General features: G+C 45.5%; 8 protein-coding genes across 8 annotated transcripts; 6 read left to right on the plus strand and 2 right to left on the minus strand.

The window, feature by feature from the left end:
- Window positions 1-632: 632 nt before the first annotated feature.
- VTP01DRAFT_9964 (uncharacterized protein) lies at window positions 633-2696 on the plus strand (the record flags this gene model as incomplete). The annotated part of the gene is made up of 7 exons (XM_069389246.1): window positions 633-666; window positions 752-829; window positions 889-945; window positions 1008-1227; window positions 1303-1856; window positions 1925-2256; window positions 2322-2696. 7 exons carry the CDS (start codon window positions 633-635, stop codon window positions 2694-2696), a joined length of 1650 nt encoding a protein of 549 aa, XP_069239389.1.
- A 448-nt stretch (window positions 2697-3144) lies between these two features.
- Window positions 3145-3375, plus strand: VTP01DRAFT_9965 (uncharacterized protein; the record flags this gene model as incomplete). The annotated part of the gene is made up of 1 exon (XM_069389247.1): window positions 3145-3375. One exon carries the CDS (start codon window positions 3145-3147, stop codon window positions 3373-3375), a length of 231 nt encoding a protein of 76 aa, XP_069239390.1.
- A 297-nt stretch (window positions 3376-3672) lies between these two features.
- Window positions 3673-5952, minus strand: VTP01DRAFT_9966 (uncharacterized protein; the record flags this gene model as incomplete). Its single annotated transcript, XM_069389248.1, has 7 exons — window positions 3673-3794; window positions 3856-4014; window positions 4075-4381; window positions 4457-4559; window positions 4621-4739; window positions 4808-5769; window positions 5823-5952. 7 exons carry the CDS (start codon window positions 5950-5952, stop codon window positions 3673-3675), a joined length of 1902 nt encoding a protein of 633 aa, XP_069239391.1.
- Window positions 5953-6275: 323 nt separating this feature from the next.
- VTP01DRAFT_9967 (uncharacterized protein) lies at window positions 6276-6862 on the plus strand (the record flags this gene model as incomplete). Its single annotated transcript, XM_069389249.1, has 4 exons — window positions 6276-6378; window positions 6447-6520; window positions 6590-6713; window positions 6777-6862. 4 exons carry the CDS (start codon window positions 6276-6278, stop codon window positions 6860-6862), a joined length of 387 nt encoding a protein of 128 aa, XP_069239392.1.
- A 1212-nt stretch (window positions 6863-8074) lies between these two features.
- VTP01DRAFT_9968 (uncharacterized protein) lies at window positions 8075-8863 on the plus strand (the record flags this gene model as incomplete). Its single annotated transcript, XM_069389250.1, has 2 exons — window positions 8075-8315; window positions 8379-8863. The coding sequence occupies 2 exons, from the start codon at window positions 8075-8077 to the stop codon at window positions 8861-8863; spliced, it is 726 nt and encodes a 241-aa protein (XP_069239393.1).
- A 1672-nt stretch (window positions 8864-10535) lies between these two features.
- Window positions 10536-13014, plus strand: VTP01DRAFT_9969 (uncharacterized protein; the record flags this gene model as incomplete). The annotated part of the gene is made up of 3 exons (XM_069389251.1): window positions 10536-10597; window positions 10688-12494; window positions 12562-13014. 3 exons carry the CDS (start codon window positions 10536-10538, stop codon window positions 13012-13014), a joined length of 2322 nt encoding a protein of 773 aa, XP_069239394.1.
- A 216-nt stretch (window positions 13015-13230) lies between these two features.
- Window positions 13231-15011, plus strand: VTP01DRAFT_9970 (uncharacterized protein; the record flags this gene model as incomplete). Its single annotated transcript, XM_069389253.1, has 9 exons — window positions 13231-13430; window positions 13495-13577; window positions 13642-13937; window positions 13994-14218; window positions 14270-14414; window positions 14481-14637; window positions 14709-14799; window positions 14861-14929; window positions 14994-15011. The coding sequence occupies 9 exons, from the start codon at window positions 13231-13233 to the stop codon at window positions 15009-15011; spliced, it is 1284 nt and encodes a 427-aa protein (XP_069239395.1).
- An 863-nt stretch (window positions 15012-15874) lies between these two features.
- Window positions 15875-17162, minus strand: VTP01DRAFT_9971 (uncharacterized protein; the record flags this gene model as incomplete). The annotated part of the gene is made up of 2 exons (XM_069389254.1): window positions 15875-16981; window positions 17052-17162. 2 exons carry the CDS (start codon window positions 17160-17162, stop codon window positions 15875-15877), a joined length of 1218 nt encoding a protein of 405 aa, XP_069239396.1.
- Between the last annotated feature and the right edge of the window lie 969 nt (window positions 17163-18131).

The following is an 18131-nucleotide window of genomic DNA, read 5'->3' on the forward strand; positions in this document are numbered from 1 at the left end:
ATGTTCAGGAGATAAAGAGGTGAGCGCTACTGTTATGAATTAAACCGAAAATTGTGGGCGTATGTGCGCCGCGACGCAGGAGCGCTAACAGCAAATCAAGAATATACTCCATCGAGCGCCGGTCTGAATAAACCGGAAATTCGACGGTGCTGTGCTACAAGGGGCGACCGGACGTATTTCGAGCTGGAGCTTAAGTAGATTAGACAGTATGCGTAAATGAAAGGGACGAAGGGGACTCATGTCCTGTACGGTAGCACTGACTTTTTCCCGTTCAATTTACGGTTATGATGATCGGATTCAAGGTCAAACATCGATGTAGATAAATCTTTCCGTGATGTAGATCCTCTGATAGATATGAGGGACGATATAGAGCAGCAAAGCTTCTTAAGGAAAGAAATATAGCATTTTTTAAAGTTTTAAATGAATGACATTAGATTTAGAATGCGCTGGATAATAATTTGTAGCACTTGACAACTTTTCATAATAAGAGGCATCGGCTTCAAGAAAGCAAGTATGTAGCAAAAGGATGCCTCAAAATAACATCGCTATTTGCATGTCGCAACTAAACGTGGATTTAAACGGCTTTTGTAGTCGAATTTGCCACGCAATCCCTTTCTTTTCCCTGTTTCCGTATGTCCAGTACGAAAGGAAGCGATGCAGTAACAGGTATGATTGTTTCACTGACGCATACTGGATTGATATATATCGCTGACAGTATCTGCCCTTCCTGGTCATATATCACGCTTTTTAGCTGAAGACAGCGAAGATGACTTCCAGACCCCAATCGTACCCCGGAAACGAGCTCTAAAGAAACCTGAAAGGCAAACAGGTGAAGTTCAAACTTATGATACCGGAACTTCTCCCATGAGTTATTTATAATTGCTACAGCAGGTACGAGTGATTCTCGAACCATTAAGCGAAGCAAAAACAAAGATGCCATTGCGGGTAAGCCATACAGATTTCTTTCCAGATTTTGCACTGATATGGGCTTGCATATTACAACACAGGCAAATCAAGTAGCAAGCGTCGAAAGACCACTGAGACACCCACAAAGCGCAAGAAACGGGTAATGACTGTCAAGTCATTTATCAATGGCGTTTCGTGGGAAGCGCGATATCGAAGTCCGTTGGAGAAGCTCGTCATCACTGTAAACGAAATCACTACACACGCATACGCGCTTGCTCGCTACATCTTCCTATCGGAGATACATGCTACTGAACCTGGAGAGCGATTTTCCCCGGGAGAACTGGCTGGAAACGGATTTCTTCGCTGAAGTCTGGCTCTCTTTGACACTGCGTACAGTGAAGTCTTCACGAACGGATGGTTCAACACGTTATCGTGGGCTGATCGATTGGCACATCAAAATTACCTGAAACATTCTGGATTCAATCGAAAAGCGCTTACGAATTCACAGCAGATTGCGCGTTATGAAGGTTCAAGGATTTGCACCGCCTACTTGAACAGCATCAAAAACTGCTTCGGTAACCGGTTACGTTACGTAATCAATTCGCTGCTCAAAGTCAAGGATAATCGAGCGCGTATCACTAAAGAGATGACCAAACAAGGCAAATCCAGCCAAGAGATCAAGGAAGCTATATACAAGCAAGTCACCAAGCCTGCGCACGATGTGAAGCAAGCCTTTATTAGCGGTAACGCACGAGGATCGCTGTCATCAGAAAAGCAAAGCCAGTTGTTGCTGGAATTTCATGATGCATTGTTTTCTGCTTACCCTGTCGCATACGAGTTTGGCGAGGATTCCGTGTATTATGACTCGAAGTCAAGACCCGGGAACCATGCGCTCGCTTACGTAATGATGGCCAAGTTCTGCGAAGACCATGAGATCAAGACTTTCCAGTGTATGCCGTTACGAACATCCTGAATCCCAGCGCATATGCAAATTGATACCAAAATTCTGGCGATTCAGATGTTGAAAAAAAAAACAATATCGACTTTAATTTAGACCTGTGGAAACAAGTTGTCAGCTGCCAATTGAAGCCCCTCCAAAACCAAGGCGCTGACAAGTCTATGGCCTTCAAAGGAACTATTTTCACAGACGGCTTTGGTGTGTCGATTCTAAAACAAAATTTCGATTCCGGATTTGGTCGCAAGCCAAAGAAAACGAAAGCTGATACGAAGAGTGATTTCACATACATTCACGATTTGGACAAGACGACTCTGGAAAATACAAAGCCAAGGACAGTCTCATCGATCCCCGACGTAGAGATCTGCTTTATTGTATGCATCAGGGCAGCACCAGTGAGGCACCGCTTACGTGTCGCTATACAAGGAACACAAAAGCAATCGATACAAAAGCTACACAGTACGAGAAGTTGAGACAACGTATCAAAACGGACGAAGTCAAAGCGTGCGAAGCGAAATTGTCGAAGCATCCTGCTGCAACGGTGTATATTCCAAAGTTTCTGCTTTACATGAAGACTAGATGCGAGGTCAGCGCCATAATGTCACGACACTATCAATCCTTGGTATATCGGAAGCTACGTTTGCGTTCCTATTTATACAGGAAACAAGCAAACGACAAGCTAGCGAAAGCCATAAGGGACCAATCTGGAGAAGATCCTGTCTTAATCATTGGAAACTGGTCAGCACGGAGCTCGACTATGAACAAGTACCATGAACTGCATTGGTCTATCAAGGATGTTACGCAACAAACGGTTCCAAGTTTATTTAATCGATGAATTCAAAACATCGAGTCTCTGTCCTGATTGCGCGCAACGCTTGGAGACATTCAAAATGGTGAAGAATCCTAGGCCTTATAGACGAGCAAAGATGCCACAAGTGATATGTCATGGTTCGCTTCGGTCTGTATTCTCTCGATACCTACGGTATAAATATTGTTACTTATGGGAGAAGTCGATAGATGTATGAACGACCGCTGTCAAGATGGCAAGAAAATCATTAGGAGGTTATGGAACAGGGATCTCGCTGCGGTCCTGAACTTCAGGATTATATTCAATAGTCTATGCCATACTGAAGTCATACCATCGAGATTTAGAAGGAAAGCTACTAGATAGATGATTTTCCTGAGTGGTTATCGCCGCTCTGCTATATTTGTGCAAGTCCGCTTGTTTAAACATATAAATATCCAATCATATCTAATACCTAATATCCAATATCCAATATCTAATGGACACTCGAAGAACACCATTTGACATTGAACACGGCAAGCTTTTGGAAAAGGCTTCGCAGAATCTGGAACAACTCGTGTCCAATCTGAACCAGCTCAACCGTAATCTTGAAACGATCAACACGATTGGAACCGATTTCAACAAGATCTCTGCTCTCTGGAGCGACTTCCACAAGGCTATTATCATGCCCAAAGGCGAATCCGACAGCGTGGATGAGGAAAGGCCCTGAAGAATGTCAATGGAAAGGCGGATGTAATGAATAGGCCAGCGCTCACTTGATGGACCAAGGAATAAGCAGATATTTGGGCGCATGCACACGAGACAACTGGATCTCTTTCAACATGCACCGTAGCACATGTATACAGCATATATCCTGGCAGACATAGCAATATTCCCCGTGCATAATTAATATTATGTGATAAAACGTTTCGTAAATATCCTATGTATTTAACAAGCAAGAAGGAAATTCACAACACTTCAAAGGGCTACAATGATGCGGATGTCGTAAATACATCTTGTCGCCCATCTAGAGTTTGGATGGATTGGGAAGCAGATCGGCAGGAATCTTCACATCGACTCCGCTGATAAGTACTTGTGCAAACGACTTGCCCTGCTTATCAATGATCATAGAACTCAAACCGCCTCCGCCTAACGCGTTGGATCGTTTGTCAATATACGGGGTAACAACTGTGTAACGGTGACATCTTACCCAACGAATGTGTGAGTACAAAGTTTATGGCGTTCAATCCTGGAAGGTCGTAGCCCTTTACGTTTCCACGACAAAGGTGCTTCATGTAATTTTTGACAACATCTTCCGTTACGGATCGCTTGATATACGGTAGATATTTTGGATCCCTGGCAATAATACCTGTTCTTTAATAAGCAAACTACAGCGGTTATAGACCTTTTCTTTTTTCATTTGACTTGCCAATATTGGAGACATCGCCCTTGTCTCCACTTCTTCCGTACGCCAGATTTATAAGCTTTGTTTTGACAAACTTCTTGGTGGACGGTGCTGGTTGAGCAACAGGGATCGAGGGTAGGGGTGGAGGTATCTTGTAGGTGTCCTTGTCGTCCCAGGCATCCCACTGCACCTGCAGCTGCTGCTCGTTTGAGCCGACGACCACTTTAGCTGACGCCTTTGATTTTGGAAGCAAGCAGGGAAAATGTACATAGTGAGGCAAGGGGATAGCCACGGTACCTAAGCCGGAACCCGGAGCCATACATGTAACCGGCTGCATGGAATTATGTAATCACAGATTAATCCAACGTGAACATGAAATTCAACAAACTGCTAGGTAAATACTTGCAGCCAATATTTCTGTAGAGAGAATCTGCAGAGCCGCCCGATCTTTGTGCCTACCAGAGACTCGGAGAACTATTTCGCGACTCTCGTAATCCGTAGCATTGTGTCTGCAAAGACATGTTGGTGAATCTCAATCGATTTAACTATTTTTTTTTACCCAACACTTACCCGTACAATGTCTTTTCGCTTCCCAGAGGCTCGATGTTAAATTCTGTGAAATCAGCCATACCACGGTCTTTCAACATACGTTGTGTCCTTTCAATGATAGCTTGACCGACAGCTTCTGCCTGAATATAAAAAATAATGCATGTGAGTACATAGCAGGGTCTAATCCATTCACCCTTCGCAGCAGAACCTTTTGCGTTGCTTCCGAGCCACCAATGATAAGTTGGCCGTGGAGAACCCAGCCGTCGATGAAGATGCCGCAGCACTTGAGAAACGGTGTAGGTTTCCGACCACGAGCTCCCTGGACGAGAACGCGATCTTTGCCGACCTGTGTCAGTTTCACCTGCCGCATATCCAGAATAACGTCCGGCAAGATGTACAGTGCAGGATCCAAGGTCTCGTAGAGGATTTGCTCGGCCACGGTTCCCACAGAAACGAGACCACCGGTGTCCTTTGGCTTTGTCACAATAAACTGTCCATTCTCCTCAAATTCGACGATCGGATATCCCATGTTGGAATAGCCACCGTTCGGCGAAAATGCTGCAAGTCTCCAGTCTGTAAAGTTGCCGCCGGTTGCGTGGCAACCGCACTCGATAACGTGACCTGCGAGGGACGCCGAAGCTAGCAAGTCGTGGTAATTTTCTGTTGATTGCGTCCATCCAAACTCGTGTATCAATGGTCCGACGACGATGGCAGAGTCCACAACGCGGCCTGTGACAACGATGTGCGCACCTGCATCCAGGGCTGCTGCGATGCCTTTTGCACCGAGATACGCGTTTATAGAGACGATTGGTTCGTTGTTTACCGGGAAGCGATCGGCATCTAGGCACAAGTTGGTCACAGATAACGGCGAGAATGAAACAATGTCGTTTTTGAAGGAGTCGAGTGTGGTCGTGGGCTTGCCGTCCATCATGTCATCTCCAACGACAGCGGCGACCTTAACATTCTTGATATTGAAATCCTTTAAAAGTTTCTCTATTGCTTCTTTGCAACCGATGGGATCCAATGCGCCGGCGTTTGTTACCACTTTGGTGCCGTTGCGCACGAGATCAGGAAGCAGTCTTTTCATAACCAGCTTTACAAACTGCTCGATATACTTGGCGCTGTCTGGTTTGACAGATTTTTTCATTGCTAAAGTACCCATGGTGATTTCTGGCCGAGACTTGAGTGAGCATCATACCATTGCCCCAAAAAATGCAACCAACCTGCCAAGTAGTCCGCAACAAGATAGTCTAGATTGGAGCCTTCCAAGTGTACAAGCTGCGCCGCAGCTTCGGGCGAATCGCCCAGGAACGCAGAGTAGCATCCGATACGTACAGGCTTCTTTGACGGCATGGAAGGAGAGAACAACGAGAAGAAAAGGCCTATGGGTTTGGAAAACAATGTATATATCGTCGTGGGAGCGTGTATGAGATAACGTGGGGAGAAAAAATGGCTCGAACTTGAAAATATTCATATGCATATCCATACATCCAAACTTTTTGCAACCCCAACTGCAGGTCTGCTCCTGTGCATGCTGAAACAGCAGCGCTATGCATTGCATCCCTGAAACGATCGTTTATTTCAATTTCGTTATTTGCATTGGCTGGTTTCAGTCAGTGTTTCACAACCATTTTTCTTTTGCTTGCTTTGAGTTGGAGCCGCGTCTGCTTTGACATATGACTATTGAAGAAAGTTTCCAGACCCTCTGTCAGTCTGTTTTTCCAGACGGCCTCAAAGCTGCGCTTGTGACAGACAAAGATGGCGTTGCAATCTTGAAATGTATGCTCATTTACGTAAAGGGACTTCTGCTTTGATCATGAGTTAAACTTTGCACCTTACGCCCATAGGCATATCACCCGACGCTCCTGCCAACATCGCCGCGCACGCCGTTCCAGCAACTTTTGCTGTGGTAAACAACCAGGTATTTTTCCGTGATTTGCAGGTGGAAAGAAAAAGCAGCACATTCGAACGTGCAAGGTTCTTTTTCTAGGCCTCAAAGCTGGGACTGGGACAGAATACGAGCATTGTGACAATGTACGACTTGTACCAAGTTGTGCAACTCGACCACAACCCAATGATCATCACATTGGTGGGAGACGCCGCTTCAAATACAGGTACTTACGCGCGAAATCAGTAATAAATATCGTACGAAGAACTGTCTACCAACAGGGTTGCAGGACGTCTTAAGGTTCTTGGTCGGGATATTATGCAGATGACTCAGCCGTTGATTGACACGCTGCTGCGACGAGAACGGCAACCTTGAACAAGCGACAACAGACCGCCGCCCAGAGAAAAAAGCAAGAGCACCGGATCCAGGACCCTTTTTTTTCGGTGACCCCGTCAAACAAGGAAAAAGGAAGCTGTGGGGATCGACATGATATATCTTGATATTCAGTGACTTCCACTATTATTCTTTTGGCAATGTAAATGTATACTACTACTTGATCATTGGTATCCCTCCATGTACACATTTCTGTCAGTTGATGATGACGACAACGAGCGATCAAAGGAGTAATTTTTATGCAAACAGTGATGTTTCTGCAACAGAGATTATTGGCTAGGCGGATGTGGAGGGCTGTGTTGATTGAAGCTCAGGCACTTTTAGATTTTGATTGGTGTCAAGAAGGAAAGAGAGAAGCATCGGAGAAGCCCCCTTCAAGTGATGAATTTTGTATCACCAAGGAAACCAAGCAAAGAAAGTGGGTGCGAGGGACGGGGCCAAAGCGGCGGCGGCGGCGGTACCCGGACATGAAGTTTCTGAGCTTGACAGAAGCAGCAACACTAAAATTGTCCTGATGTAGTAACGATAACACGCTTCCGAAAAATAAAGACTATGCCTCTTAATTTCGACCCATTTGAGTTTGCAGGCTATATCTGCCTGCCAATCTAAGGAAAGCTTCGCACAGGGCACAAAGCCTAGTGCTTGCGCCCTCGACACAGTCTGAACCTTTCACATGCAACAGTGGAACAAATTGCCTTTTTGTGCATGACAAAGCATTTCCTTCTTGTCGTTCGAGCGGAGCACGGGCGGAAAACTCTCTTAGTTATACAAAGGCACTGACCACCCATCCTAACAGCAACCCACTACGATCACGATCGAGCGTTACAGCGGCAACAGTAATCAGCGGACAGCAGCCGCTTGCGATGGTATAATCTAGGTATGGGTAACGTGCGCTTATAGTTGCCCGCAAAAAAACTGGCTTGTAACTTAGTCAGGGGACTCTGAGCAAGAGAGAGAGAATGTGTGAAATCTGCGCCAAAAGTTGATTCACCGATTTGCATATGTTGTGAACGGAAGAGGAAATACGAGCGGGGGGGAGCATTCATGAACGACGAGCGAAATCATCTAGCCCAATCGTGGGACGTAGACTATAATTGGAAATTCAGTATATAAGCATAAGTTCGCTCGCTCTTCCTTTGCAGATTACTACTCTCTCTCTCTCTCTCTCTCCCTCCCTTTTCCCTTGTCCCCAACATGGACAACTCTGCTGTTCACAACAACAACAACAACAACAACAATGAATGGATGTATATCAAATCGGCAATGACCGGCCATGTTATTGCAGCTGATGTGGAAGCTACCGCAAGTCCTGAAGGTGCCTTGCGATCGCAAGTGTATGTTTCTGCTCCAAAACACACAGACCATGAACTTTGGCGGTGGGATGGCCAGTTTCTGCGCAACAAAGCAACCAATCTCGTACTTGATATCCGAAAAGGTAAGAAGCTTTCACCTCTTTCTCTCCCCAGACCTTGTTAATAACAATCAATCTGTCAATTAGGCAAACTTCGATTAATGCAAGAAACGGAAATCTGCTTATATGACGCGAAACCAATCGAAGACGCGCACAACCAGCTCTGGGGTGTACGCAACGAAGTTGATTCCTTTGGACGGTCTCTGCCTGGTTTTGTTATTTACTCAAAAAGCAATGATGACTGGGTACTCGATATCCAAGATCAAGAAGGATCCCGGAAGAAGCTGATTCTGTTTCCCTTTAAATCCATCGACAACGAGTACCAACTTTGGTCATTTATTCCCGCTTCAGAAAAGGATTCGCCTGCCTTCGCTGCTGCTGGCACAAATAATACCACCACTAGTACTGCTATGCTGCCTGATTCCCCTGCTACAACTATATCTTCGTCAGTGTCCCTGTCGCCCGTCGTGGTTCCGGAAAATTCTACAGACTATTTCTCGCCAAAGGGTCTTTCTCCAGCCAAGCGAGGATCACAGACTTCTACTACAGCGCCGTCTCTGGACTCCCGGTGAAACGGTACTGGTCAGATGTCACCAAGAAGAAAAACGACCTTCTCCTCTCCTCCTTGCTCTTGAACTAACCGATTTTAACAAAAAATTCCCTTGCTCTCGTATCTACTCGTTATCTCTCTTCTCTTTCCTTTGTCGCCATGTAAAACCCGACTTGCCTTTCCTTTGTAAACAGCAAATCCCAAAAAATTCGAGCGTTTCTGCGCCGAACTTGTAAAATAAAATAAGAAACCAGACACTCGTTCGAGGAGTGCATTGTACAAAGAATAAGCAACACATCTGCATGTGCTGACGACGCACGGAACCCCAGTTTTGCGGTGTCACAAAGGAACGCAATCCCGGACTCATCAGCTTTCCTTTTCGATCCATTTTCCCGTGCTGCTGCTGCTGCTCACCACTTGCCAGTCACGTTTCAAGTCCCGCACCAATTTAACCGTCTACGTCTGCCGCACCAAAAGTTCCTTGTGTTTGACGGTAAGTTAGATCACTCCCAGCAGCTCATGCGTTCTTGTACTAATCAGCTTGTCTTCATTTGCGAATCTAATGAACAGAAAGGAGAGATCTTTGGCAATCCCCTTGAGAAGGACGGAATGAGCTTTCGCTCACATAAGCATCGCTTGCGATGCAGAGACTTTTGCTCTACGGAGCGTCTTGGCACATTTGCCTCTACCTATTTTTTTAAACTGAAAAAACGAAAATGAATCTAGGATGTACAAGATTGTACTCCATTTGACAGGTCGGGTCAGGCTACTGCTGATAGAGGAGAGCCGCGGGTGATGATGGGAGATTACGCGGCGGGTGTGTAACAGCGGACCCATTGAGGAATGCTGAATGTTGTTAAAGACACGAAAATTCGGAAAGCCCAGACTCACCGTTGTTAATAAACTCTTTATCAATTTGATCAATCTATCAATTTTAGCACAGACGATCGTGACAACGGTGGCTGCAGGCTACTTGTTAAAAGCGCCCTTCTCACACCGCTGCTTACATCAGATATTTTAATAGGCAAGTAAATTAGAAGCTAACGTATGAAACCAGTTTTATGCAATAAAATGTAAAGAGCTGACGCAAAGGAGCAGCTGCCCGTCGTGGATTTAATGCAAAGCTGGACGTTTTCGGTACAGGAGGAAGAGGAGCTAAAGACCATTTTAGTTTTACGCCGATAATACCCTGGGGTATTCTGAAAAGGGGGTGGAGGAGATTCTGCCTTTGCTCACTCTGCGTCGTTGCTTCTGGGTACACTATTTCCGTGCGTCGTCTTCTCCCTAATCCATAAGGTTTAATAATGAAAGCGCAGCGTATACGCAGGACGTCTTTCGAATCAGTGTAGTTTGTCTAAAAATGAATAGCTGCTAGGTCAACAGATGTAGCAAACATTATTGGTAGATCTTTGTCCATCGTGCTGCCGCGTGCGCATACAGAAGAGACAAAAGAGAAAGAGAGGGGAACGCAAAAGAAAGGGGGGAGGATCGATGATGGCGTTGAAGGCTACATACATACATACATACATACATACATACATACATATCATTGTTATATGTACCTTTGCAGTTGTCCGTTCATATTCCAACTGATTCTCTTTTCCTTCTTTCTTTTCTCCTTTTGCAAAAAGCGCCTATATCCTACACAGTTGACATTTCTTTTCGATATACTATACATATAGACTGTAGCGTAAATGAAGTTCTCGCAAGCCCTGCATTTCAATGCCGTGCCGAACTGGTTGGAAGGATATGTAGCGTATGTATCCCTTTCTTAATGTACATTATACATATTCGCAAAGGAATGAAACCATATTGACTGACGTATTTGGGGCAAACCTTGAAACAGATACGATGGTCTCAAAAAATTAATATTTCAGCTTGAACGAGATCGGGTCAACGCAGTCAACAATACACGGAACGACAGTGAACTTGCGCCAAGTACAATTCAGGATATCAGGACAACATTTACACAGGCTGTTCACCAGGAACTCGAAAAAGTTTTGACGTTTTATTACCAGAAAGAAGACGAACTAAAGCGTTTGCTGCAAGATATGGAAGAGACCCTTGATTCGTGTCCCCAAGATCCATATCCAGATATGTCACCCGTCTTGCCTTCAGCAAATACATCTACTCACGATCTATCCGAAATCGACGAAAAGAAGCTCACAGCACCCAAAGCGATGGGGAACGTTAGTCGGCTTTCGGTGGAGTCTAGGGTATCATTCCACTCACATCGCGACCACCAGACGGATATGTACCTAGAACACCTGGTGGATCTACGCCAGCAGATCATTTCGCTTTACATTTCCTTCTGTGAGCTTCAGTCCTATGTAGAACTTAACCGAACAGCATTCAACAAGATTCTAAAGAAATACGACAAAGTGCTCGAAGATAACATACGGCAGGAATTTATCAACGACCATGTAAAGACATGCCATCCCTTTACCACTCAAGCCATGCATCTTCTGCAAAGCAGAATTAACAGACTGGAAAAGATATACGCTGATATGTTTGCAAGAGGTCAAGTTCACTTGGCCATTCAGCAAATGCGGGTACATTTGCGCGACCAACTTACGTATGAAAGAAACACGGTGTGGAAAGATATGGTCAATCAAGAACTGAGAATGCGAGACGCTCATATCAAGGAGGCTGCTCCTGTCAAGTGTTACCGTATACCATTCTCAAGGCACACAGTCCCTGCATCCCAAGTTCACTCGCTCGGCGCATTGCTGGCCTCGCTAACCGTTTTTATCATCCTTTTGAATGTCAACATCTTCGGAGCAACACATGAAAACCACTGCTTTGCACTGCTCGTGTTTGCATCCATGTTGTGGGCCACGGAGGCCATCCCTCTGTACGCAACATCGCTTCTTATACCGTTCCTCGTGGTGCCGCTCGGCATACTGCAGACAGAAGATGGCCGTCCATTGTCGGCTGCAAGCGCCTCCAAAGCAGTATTTTCGTCGATGTTCAACAGTACAATCATGATGCTGCTCGGAGGATTTGCCATAGCGGGTGCTCTTTCAAAGTACGGCATAGCCAAGGCTTTTGCCTCGCGCGTGCTTGCGCACGCTGGTACACGTCCGCGATGGGTTCTGCTCGCGGTCATGTTTGTCTCTGCTTTTCTCAGCATGTGGATATCGAATGTAGCAACCCCTGTGTTGTGCTTTTCGCTCATTGATCCCATTTTGCGCACTCTTGATGATAACTCGCCGGTTGCGCCCTGCCTACTCCTCGGTATTGCACTCGCTAGCTGCATAGGCGGCTTGACATCACCCATCTCTTCACCGCAAAATATCATCACGCTGCAGTACATGAACCCTAGTCCTGGCTGGGGTGTATGGTTCGCCGTCGCTTTACCGATTGCTATCTTGAGCCTCCTCGCTGCCTGGTCGCTTCTGCTGTTCGTGTATCGTCCAGGGCGTGCTTGCGTTCACCTCAACACTATCAAGCCTACCAGAGGAAATGTATCTTCTTGTCAAGTATTTGTCCTGTTGATTACAATTATCACCATTGTGCTCTGGTGCCTCGAGTCGACAATCGAGGATTATATTGGCAGCACAGGTATTATCGCTGCCATTCCACTGTTCATGTTTTTCGGAACAAGAATCCTCGGTAAAGAAGATTTGCATGCGTTTCTCTGGAGCGTCGTAGTACGTAGTATTCTGTCAATATCTTTTAAGTTATCTTGATACTAATGGAATATCTGAAATACTTTAGGTTTTAGCGCAGGGCGGGATGGCTCTCGGCTACGCTGTCACCTCATCAGGCTTGCTGCAAGACATTGCAGTGCATATCAAAACTGGCATCGAGGGCTTGCATGCATTTAGCATTCTGTGCATATTCTCGATATTGCTCCTGGTCTTTTCAACATTTGTCTCCCACACCGTCGCTGCCCTCATCCTCATCCCTATCGTGCAGCAGGTCGGTCAGCACTTGCCGCAACCGCATCCAAACTTGCTCGTCATGGGCGCAGGGCTGGCATGCTCAGCAGGCATGGGACTGACTGTCTCTGGTTTTCCTAACATGTCTGCTGCAATGCTTGAAGACCATCGAGGAAAACAATATCTCACCACCAAAGATTTCATTGTAACCGGAATCCCAACGAGCATTATCTGCACCGTTCTTATTTTTACCCTCGGATACGGGATCATGACCTTGATGGGATTTTAAAAAAGTAATATCTTTATATTTTTGTAAAAATAGTCCTTCTTTTTGCATACGTTACATTAAACTATAAATGATGGTTTAATTCTTGTCTTCGCAGAAGAGAAGATTACCGCAGAGCAGACTGCCAATTTTCGGTCGCCGACGGGTGTAAAGCCGGCAGCAAGACGCGCGTACATCCCATTTCTCTCGTTAACAACTCAGGACACAAGTTCAATTAATATGGTTTCGGCAACCAGCAAAGGAGCAGAACCGCCAACGCACCGTCTTAAGCAGGCCGAAGAGCTTAAACAAGCCAAACAATTGGAGCAGGCCATCAATTTGTACAAATCAGTCCTATCCGAACAATCAACCAATGAAGATACATTGAAGGAGCAGGAATTTGCAATCATCCGTCTCGGTGAACTATACAAAGATCTTGGGTATGGAACATAAATTAAGGAAGCCCAATGCAGATCCGCTGGTGCTAATTGGGTTGTACGTCAGACTTGCACAGGAGCTTGCAGAGCTGATTCGCTCTTCACGTACCTTCATGTCCTCGATCGCCAAAGCAAAGACCGCAAAGATAAGCAAGTATCAATGTCTACAGTAATGTGACGAATGCAGCGAATAATAACCGAACGAATTATGTAGTTCGTACTCTTGTCGATTTCTTTGGCGACATACCCGACTGTCTGCCGCTGCAGATTGAAGTCTGCAAGGAAACTATCAACTGGTCAATCGAGGAAAAGCGCATCTTTTTGAAGCAATCGCTGGAGACCCGTCTTGTCGCTTTATATCTGGATAACAAAATGTATCACGAATCATTGAACTTGATCTCTCAGCTGTTGAAGGAGTTGAAACGACTGGATGACAAGATGGTTTTGGTGGAGGTCCAGCTTTTGGAAAGCAGAGTATGTCACGCTTTGCGAAACTTGCCAAAAGCCAGAGTAAGTGTGGAGTGGATACGTTGGAAGACCAGTTGATATTAAATACTGCGACGCAGGCTGCACTCACTTCTGCACGTACATCTGCTAACGCCATCTACTGCCCACCGCTGCTCCAAGCTGCTCTTGATATGCAGTCTGGTGTATTACACGCTGAAGAGAAGGATTACAAGACTGCATTTTCCTACTTTTTCGAGGCATTTGAGGGATATTCCAGTCAAGATAATCCACGTGCCGTCCTGGCACTCAAATATATGCTTCTATGCAAGATCATGCTGAACCTGGTAAGTTTTGAATTTCCACACTTACATACAAGATGCTTACAATGTATGCAGCCTGAAGATATACATGCAATTTTGAGCGGAAAGGTAGCGTTGCGGTATTCTGGACCGGATATCGACGCAATGAAAGCAGTTGCATCTGCGCATCAAAACAGAAACCTCCAAGAGTTCGAAACTGCTCTTGCAAATTACACCAACGGTAAGCATTTCCCAATCAAACCAGAGAGCAAATTGAGCGATATATAACATTGTTGCCTTTTTATAGAACTTAACGAAGACCCAATCATCCGATCTCAACTTGCCGCTCTTTACGACACACTTTTGGAGCAGAACTTGTCACGAATCATTGAACCTTTCTCACGCGTAGAGATCTCTCACATTGCCGACGTTGTCAAATTGCCTACTCGACAAGTGGAAGCCAAGTAAGATTTATCGATCCTTGCTACCTGTCAATTATCAAAAGTAACACACTCTAATCTCACTTGTCACAAAGATTATCACAAATGATCTTGGATAAAGCATTCCATGGCATTTTGGATCAGGGGGCTGGCTGCTTGATTGTATTTGACGAGCCTGAAGAGGATGTAAGTGCAAAACAGGCAAAATAATGCCAGGTGTTCTCGCTAAAGCTATATGCTCTACTAGAAAACGTACGAATCAGCAATTGAAACGCTTAAACAAGTAGACAAGGTCGTTTCGACACTGTACGAGAAGGTATGTTTGCAAGATTACAATAATCATTGGTTGTTTATTGACCCATGTATGCCACGTCTGTCAGGCTGCGACACTCTCGTAGTTTCATTTATTTGTTTCGCAAACAAAAAATAATAATATTGCAAATATACTACATGTATTGTTTGCTGTTCGTTTCCCATACCAATCTCGAGGTTTACTCGAAATAGCTGTTCACGGATGCGGTCCTGTAAATTTATCGTAATCTTATGTCGCCCCAAGGGACAGTAACGTCCACGTTCAAGATTAGCGTGAAGACCAATCTCATGGTTTCCTTCATCTGCGCTCGCATTATTTTTGTATTTAACATATATATGCAAGCTACGCAGTAGCAAACTACCGAGCTTCTCGTAACCTCTACCTACTTTCCTATCGCTATTGTTGAGGACACAGTATGCTAAGTTCACCATCCGTTTCAGCATCTGGATCAGCACCCTCGTCTTCTATTTTGCCAGCTTCACTTATGGTAGATTGTCCGATTCTTCCATTGATACATGCTTACGTGGTTGTCACCGAATGACGGCAACGGAGATCGCGGAGGCAAGATGGTTAGCCAAAGAAGTAGAATGAGACTTTGTTGTAGTTCTGCTGCTTTGCTTCACAATTGATTTCCATACAGCGCAGACGCGTACCACTTGAAAGCAGCCGCCTACCCTAGAATCCGGTATTATCTACACCGGCACTCTTCCGCAAAGCTTGTAATCGCCACTCGACATCTGCAGTTGAAGCAGAATACACTCGTCTCTTACTCGAGATGAGCATATGTGCTTGACAATCAATAGTAATAAGTAGCTTCCCTAGAAAACCCTCATCCTTGATTGTTTTGGTTACACCGTGCCCATTTTACTCATATAATACGCAAGCTTTATTTTATGAAGCAAACGTTGACATGCTCTTGTCATTTCTAGTAATCTCTACTAGTTATTCCTACTGTTGGGCGCATTGTACGCCAGGACCAGCACCTTCTTCTTCTTCTTCATCCATATCCATGTAGCCACGAGCACCGCCACTTGACGTTGCTCTCGCGGCCTGTTCTTTATCAGCATCTTTCATGGATACATTTTCTACGTGTTTATCACCAAATGATGGTAACTGGGGACGCGGTGGCAAGATAGTTTCCAATTTGGCGATGTTTGCTTCATCAGTCCAGCGCGGTTCTGGAAAATCAACAGCGAACTTGATATACAAGTCGCCGTGGTCGTGGTGCCGATAAGTGGGCATGCCTTCTCGAGGTATCACCTTTACAGAGCCCGGTTTGATTGCTTCGCCTGGTTCGATCTTGACAAGTAATATGCGGTCATCCAGGTGGGGTATCGCAAACTGGCCGCCGGCTAGAGCTGACAGTAGATCGATGTGTGCCTCGTGAATAAGATCGTTACCCTTACGTTGGAAATGCTCGTCTGGCTGCTGGTTCAGGACAATAATGATATCTCCAGGCTCAATTCCGGGGGCTTGGTCCGCCTCGCCTGCAAATGTAATTCTTTGACCGTCTCGCATGCCCTTGTCCACGTGCACTTCGAGAATTTTCCGCTCACTGACCACCTTGCCACCGTTGCAAACCGGACACTTTTCCTTTTCATCAATAATTTCACCTTGCCCGTGGCACTGCGAGCATGGTTGCTGCACCTGCTGCACCATAGGACCCATCTGTCGCATCGTTACAGTGAATCCAGCGCCTTTACACTTATCGCACTGACGGACAGCATCTTCCTTCATGCCGCCCTTGCCGTTGCAGTTGGAGCAGATAACATTCTTTTGAACTGCGAGCCGGCTTGTCTTACCCAAGTACAGATCCTTGAGCTTGACTTTAAGTCGATGTACAATGTCTCTGCCTCGTCTTGGTCCCGTCCGTGCACGACCACCGCCGAAACCAAACAGCTGAGAAAACAAATCTTCTGCATCCATACCGCCTGCCATGCCTGCACCGCTCAGTCCTTCTTCGCCGAACTGGTCATACACGTCTCGTTTCTCCGGGTCAGAAAGGATTTCATAAGCATGTGAGATTTCTTTGAACTTGTCGCCTGCTTCTGGATTCTGGTGGTGGTTGAGGTTGCACAGACGTCAGAGCGCACGCGCGCATGAAAACTACAACGTTGGTCATTACCTTATCTGGGTGGTACTTTAATGCTAGTTTCCGGTACGCCTTTTTGAGCTCGGCTTCGGTGGCATTGGGGCTAACACCAAGTTGGTCGTAATACTTTGTCTCCTTCACCATTGTCCGTGAAAAAAGACGGAGCGAAGGGAAAAGAAAAGCGAAAAAATATCAGACGACGACGACGACTGAAACAATGACAAAAAGACGCGCGGCCGAGGAAAAATAGTGAGACACACCGTTGCAATCCAGTAAATCTGATGTTCACCGTACAGAACCGTTCGTACGCTGAATGACGGATATAAAGCGAACCATTTGACGCTTGCCTCAAAATTCTACATGTACTACTGAGAACATCAGTTCAGTCCTTCCTTCGAGCCTTTTAAACCTTTAACTTGAGCAAGGAAGACTGTCAGGCCCTTGGTACCAAGTCGACGAGAGTGACGCATGTCAGTCGCGCCAGTGCTTTGACAGAATATCAAAGCTGAAAATGCGGGTCTTCCGTGTAGGGAACAAGCGAGTCGATGAAGTATATAGGCTTGTAATAACGGGCCGACTGGCTGTCATTTCAAAGTCCTAAGGAGGTATGAGGAAGTAGTCCCGTCACGACTTTGCACTGAGTGCACATAATGTCACTTGTATATGATAAAATTAAATGTAGAGACAATATCCAGCATCTGGTCCTGCAACCACAACAGCAATAACAGACATGGAAAGCAAAATTGCGCAAGAAAATCGGTAAATTAAGACATATATATTAATATTTGACTACAACAAAGTGAGATGTGCAAGATATCTCCAAGGATCCATAGTTGGCATATCATCAGTAGATTCCATTCGACGAGATGTTCAACAACTTCTTGAAACCCTAGTTGCCAGGTCGTGGCCTGAGCTTAGGTAGTCTATGAAAACTTTGAAAGGAAACTTGCCGACCTTTTTTTTTTTTTTGGGTTCCGTCAGTGATAAAACCGATGGTGGACTTGCTAGATAGATATCTCCCAGCATGGCCGCGAGTACATCTCTCAGTTGCATACTCATGCCGACGCGTCAGCATCCCAAACTTCTATTTATTGTATACAGGTGAACAATGAT

Source organism: Rhizomucor pusillus, assembly GCF_041956525.1.
Source record: "Rhizomucor pusillus strain CBS 183.67 unplaced genomic scaffold VTP01scaffold_8, whole genome shotgun sequence".
NCBI lineage: Eukaryota > Fungi > Mucoromycota > Mucoromycetes > Mucorales > Lichtheimiaceae > Rhizomucor > Rhizomucor pusillus.